Source organism: Cenococcum geophilum (genome assembly GCF_001692895.1).
Source record: "Cenococcum geophilum 1.58 unplaced genomic scaffold K441scaffold_3, whole genome shotgun sequence".
NCBI classification, from domain to species: domain Eukaryota; kingdom Fungi; phylum Ascomycota; class Dothideomycetes; order Gloniales; family Gloniaceae; genus Cenococcum; species Cenococcum geophilum.
The window spans coordinates 734228-739490 of NW_027137561.1; the positions used below are offsets into that span (position 1 = coordinate 734228).

Here is a 5263-nt window from a genome sequence, read left to right on the forward strand (position 1 = left end):
ATTTCAAACCAATTTTCTGCAAGCCATGACTGCCCCTTAGCGAGGGTAAGAGACGAATAGGGGCATGTGTATTTGCTCCGCCACCACAGAGGCACGCGGCAAATTCCGCCGACCTTGCAACCCCTGAAATCTCTGCGGTTTTTCGAATGATTCAATAAAGCCGCCTTCCCAATGACCTGGTATCGACAACACTGATATTTCACGAAGAGTACCTCTTCATTTGTCCCCAACTGGTCTCACTGGTCATGGACTGGCCTTCCGCCTCCACGGCGCCACCTCCACCTGGTGTGATGCAGGTCAAGAGATCAGACCGCGTTCCGGCTCGCATCAACTACTCAAAGAATGACAACATCAAACCCGAGAGCCTTGACCAACATTCTGCATCCGAAATCCTACGGACTTTCACGTCAGCAAGCAAGATACCGTCGTCCTTCACTTCATTTGTGCTGCTATCTGTGTTCACCCTGGCCAACACTTTCTCTCTGACCCATTACTTCCGCAAGAACGTGAACTATGCCAACGAGGTTTGGCTGGGTACTGGCGCTTCTTTCCGGGTTTCGGTGTACAAACGAGCACATCATTATTGGATTACAACTCTCGGGTTACCGACTTCGCAGACCTTGGTCTCAAAGATGCCCATACTGCAGCGACCAGGTGAAGCATATGACGAAAAACGCCTTGCCATGGCCATTCTTGAGCTGCGTTTGCTCATCCATCCACCACTTGCCAACCATGAGAATATCGTCCAGCTCAAAGGCATTGCATGGCAGCACAGTTTAGACTCTCCTGGTGTTGTGGTCCCATGCCTACTCCTAGAGTTTGCAGAGTATGGCACACTTTCCGACCTGCTCCGCAGCAAAGAAGATATTCCATTAAAGACTAAACTCTCTCTTCTCCACGACATAGCTTTGGGCCTTGAAGCGCTACATAAATGTGGCATCGCTCAAGGAGATGTCAAGCCAGACAACATCTTGATTTTCAAACACTCAAAACGGCGCTTCATTGCCAAGCTCGCTGATTTTGGATATTCTCTCCTGGAAAATGAGGAAAATGTCTATGTTGGTGGTACACAGGCTTGGAAAGCTCCAGAAACCATAGGCAAAAGCGTATCAAGAGACCTTGTTCCGAGTACTGACTTGTACTCCTATGGGCTTCTTGCATGGCAGGTCATGCTGGGGCAACATAGCGTGTTCGATCATGTGTCCACCGGCTCGAGGGCGTCTTCTTATGAAGACCTAGAGTTAATGAAGGAGAAGGATATTGTGCTTCGCAAGGCCATTGATTGGGCGCGCCAGCTGGACTCAGATCGTTCCGTGTTTGTCATCAGATTGTTCAAGGCGACATTGCCGCGGGATCCCAAGAAGAGGAGCCTAGAGGAAGTGCTACGCGCATTCTGGGGTGATGATGAAAATCTTCAGTTAGAAAGGGCAATGTTAATGTTGTTCCCTTTGGATCTCAGGAAAACCATCCGCGGGCAGACGGTTTCATTGTAAGCTCTTCCACAACTGTCGCGGCCGCGCGCTTTGAAGAACGGAGTACTTGAGTCTGGCTGACTGAGTATACGGCATAGTATACAAATGCAACTTCGAGAGCAACGTATGATGGTTCTAGCTTCTCTTCGTCGGCAGAGCATTGATGCATGGACTCCGGTACGTTCAATGACTGGCTAGCTCTGTATCAATCTAAGCATTTGACGACAGCCGCGACGACCACATGAAACCTTCACCTGGCTCCCAAGCAGAGTGCTAGACCTTGACCCATCCATACAAAGGTTCTTAATCCAGGATCTGGAGAACGCCATCGAAGGAAGGCCGTCTGTCATGCCAGTTACTCGAGCAGAGGCATTGGGCATGCTCGGAACTCTTCATGTCACTAATCCAGAAGCATGCCAGGTTGAAGGCGCTTCTATAAGCTTCGGCATCGACCGTCTTCGGCAAGCTGCCAAACTAGGATCCTGGAATACACAGATAATGCTTTACCGGGTGTGTACAGCACTTGGTCAACCTGTGCCGGAAGATGTTCCCATTGTTGAATATGTCAAATTTGGAATAAAGGCCTGCTTGTGGGACTCTCTACAGGATTTGGCCGCGCTGGACCTTGACGAATACACCCAAGCATTGAGACTACGACGTCGATGCTTTCCAATCGAGAAAGAAGAGTCAGTCAAAACTGTTCTAAGGAGCTCTGGAGAAGGGTTCAGAGACATCATGTTGACACCAGAAGTTCAGTGTGCCAATCACTACGTGTTTGCGGCTATGGATCCCATTCACGTTGCTGCGACCTGTGGCTTTGCAGACGTTGTCGAATGGCTCATCGACCACAAAAGGGCAGACGTCAATGCTGTGACTGAGCTCATGGATACTCCTCTTATTTGCGCCAGCCGACAAGGTCACGCCTCCGTGCTTCGCGTTCTTCTCAGGAAGGGAGCAGACGTGGCACGAACCAACCTTAACAACGAAAACCCTCTTCACTCCCTATGGTGCTTTGACGAAGTGGACGTCGATCCTGTTTGCGACTTTCTGATGAAACGTGGCGCGGACGCAACATGCCAAGCCCATCGCCGGAACCTGCGCTTGCTGGAAGAATGGGATTCTACACATTGCCCAGGTACACCGCTGCATCGAGCCGTCGCGCGAAACCATACCGGTGCAATTCGCGCTCTGCTCAGGAACAAAGCTGACCCGTTGCTGCCGATGAACGATGGGAGCTCTGCTGTCGATACTCCAATTGAGCTAGCCTGTCGCTTCCATTGTTCGGACGCCCTGGAGGTTCTCTTCGGCAAGGTTAAACTCCGCAATGGACAAGTGGCCGACTCAACTGGACGACCTTTGGGGAATTTCTTGACGCTGGCGATCATCGAGGCAGCAGAGAATTTTAGTCGACATGGTGCACAGTCGCGCAATAAACTCGCTGCTACACTCGACATCCTACACCGCGAGGGCGCAGACTTTGCGAATAGCGATGGCTTGGGAACTCATGCCTTAGTTATAGCGGTCACTCAGGGCCATAGAAACGTTGTCGATATCATCCTCGAAAAAGTCGGCAACCACGAACTACACCTCCGCCGCAGCGAATACAACTACAACTACTCACTGCTCCACATGGCAGTCAATTTTGGCCAAATCCGGATGGCGAGACATCTCCTGGACAAGGGGGCAGATCCGCTAGCCTTGGCTGGAAGCCATAACGAGCTAACTGTTCTTCACGAGCTCGCAGCAGGGATCACTGGAGAAGAAGCAGCCCAACTCGCCATCGATTTGGTCAGACTGGGAGTACCCGTGGACGGGGTGGATCCAGACTATGAGTCCCCATTAGCGGTTGCTTTGCGATGCCTAAACTTGCCTTTGGCAGAGATATTCCTTCGATTAGGCGCAAACCCCAACGCAAGCTTTTACAGACGCTACAACTACGAGAGCGAGCGCGCCTACACGATCCTTGGAAGCTTGGTCGAGTACCCAAACGACGCGACCATCCATCAAGTCGACTTCTTTCTGAAGGCAGCCGAACCGTTTGGCCTCTCCGACCTCGCAACAGTAGAAGGCTCCGTTTCCGCACTTGAGCTCGTCGCAAAAGAGACGCCAACCAGAAAACGAATCGAAAACAGTTATGAACCCCCAGCGACAAATCCCGCGGCGGCTAGACGACAGTCGCGCAATGATGCCGCCTGCATGAAGATGGTGGATCTGCTGTTTCGACATTTTACAGATTCGAGTTCCGTGCGAGCGCTCTCCTTTGCAGCGTTATCGGCGAACTTGCCGGTTGTAAAGTATCTCCTCCAGCAAGGCGTCTCTCCGAGGAAACTAATGGACAGGCCACCGTTTGCCTCTGCGTTGGAGACTCTACAATACATGCCGCTAGATCGATCAAATATGCTGGAGATGCCTGGAGCGGTCATGATTCATGAGTTTATCACCCTGTTTATCTCGGCATTGCAGTCTTTCGATGACGACTCTGATGGCGATGACTCTGAAGCGGAATACTCTTTTGAAGGTCCGAGTTTCGACATCGCTTGGAAACACGTGGAGGATGCATATCGTGAGCTGGACATGCGGCGAAAATGGCTGGAACGAGAGCTATCTGTAGAGAAAGGCACTTATCCCCCTGAAATTCTCAGTATCAGGTTGCGGGAGCCATTTCGCCTTCCTATATAGCCAGGAACAGAACAATGCAGAAGCACAACGCTATCAACTGGTCGTGGCTGTTTTCAACGCCTTCTGGACCTTCGTAAAAGCTGCTTCTAAGAAAGGTAATCTCGACATTCTTGCCGCCCAGAAACTCTTTCAGTTGATTCTGGAGCTGCTCAATATCTCGCAGGTCCTGAATCCATCCACGCACTGCTTGCTAGTCATCCATGCCAGCCTCAATCTTCTGTCGTGCTTAATGTTTGACTCAATGTAGCTCGTCGCGGCATGCCCCTTTGTCACGCGTTCTACTGAGTATGTTATCAAAGCGGGCAAAGAGAGGGCGCTAAGAGAATAGATTGGTCATGATTCTTTTCAGGGTGTTTTACGATTTCAGCAGGTGAAAAGTGGCGTACTTGGGAAGCGGACTAAAGAACAGCTGAATAGAATTTTATGAAGAAGCATCCTTAGCACTCGTGGTCCTCATCCTCTCAGGTACTGTCTCGGCGTGAATGATCCAACCGCAGACATATATCTTCGTAGTCTTAGACTGCATTTTCCTGCATGTTCGATTATGATTCGACCTTGGCATTCTTTCGCTCGAGCTCTTCTTGAGCCCGTAAGACTTGCTTCATCTCGTCGTTGAATAAGTTGATTCTCGAGGTCGTTCTGGATGGTTGTTTCTCTTCGATCTAGAGCCCTTGGATCGACACGAGGAGATATGCTTTATCTATGTCGAGGATGAAGTTCTACAGGGTCCGGGAGGTTCGGTGTCCCCCCCCCGTGCGCGCAGCAGCGGTGGCATCTAATTTCGCTTAAGCCTCGCCTATATTAGTATGTAGAGCTAGCAGAATTGGATGTAGTGGCCGCCAGGAGGAGGGAGTCGCCTCCTTGCATTTGAAGCTATTCGCAACTTCTCTTCCTTACCAATATTGTGATATTTGCTCTAGATCTTGGTGTAATAAAGCCTTCCTCTCGTTAATATGAGCTCCAAACGTACTGCCGCTGCCGCCGTTGGAAGTCCTTCTCGTCCACCCCTTTAAAGGCCTCGACTGTCGCCAATACTGTCCTTATCTACTCCTCAACCACCTATCTTAACGCAGAGCTTAAGTATAAGTACGGTCATGACTCTACCACCCGCA

General features: G+C 50.6%; 1 protein-coding gene across 1 annotated transcript; it reads left to right on the top strand.

Moving 5' to 3' along the window:
* Positions 1-1340: 1340 nt before the first annotated feature.
* On the top strand, positions 1341-4598 carry K441DRAFT_156094 (ankyrin). The gene is made up of 2 exons (XM_067640226.1): positions 1341-1489; positions 1571-4598. Exon 2 carries the CDS (start codon positions 1821-1823, stop codon positions 4149-4151), a length of 2331 nt encoding a protein of 776 aa, XP_067509127.1. The 5' UTR covers positions 1341-1489; positions 1571-1820; the 3' UTR covers positions 4152-4598.
* Positions 4599-5263: the final 665 nt, after the last annotated feature.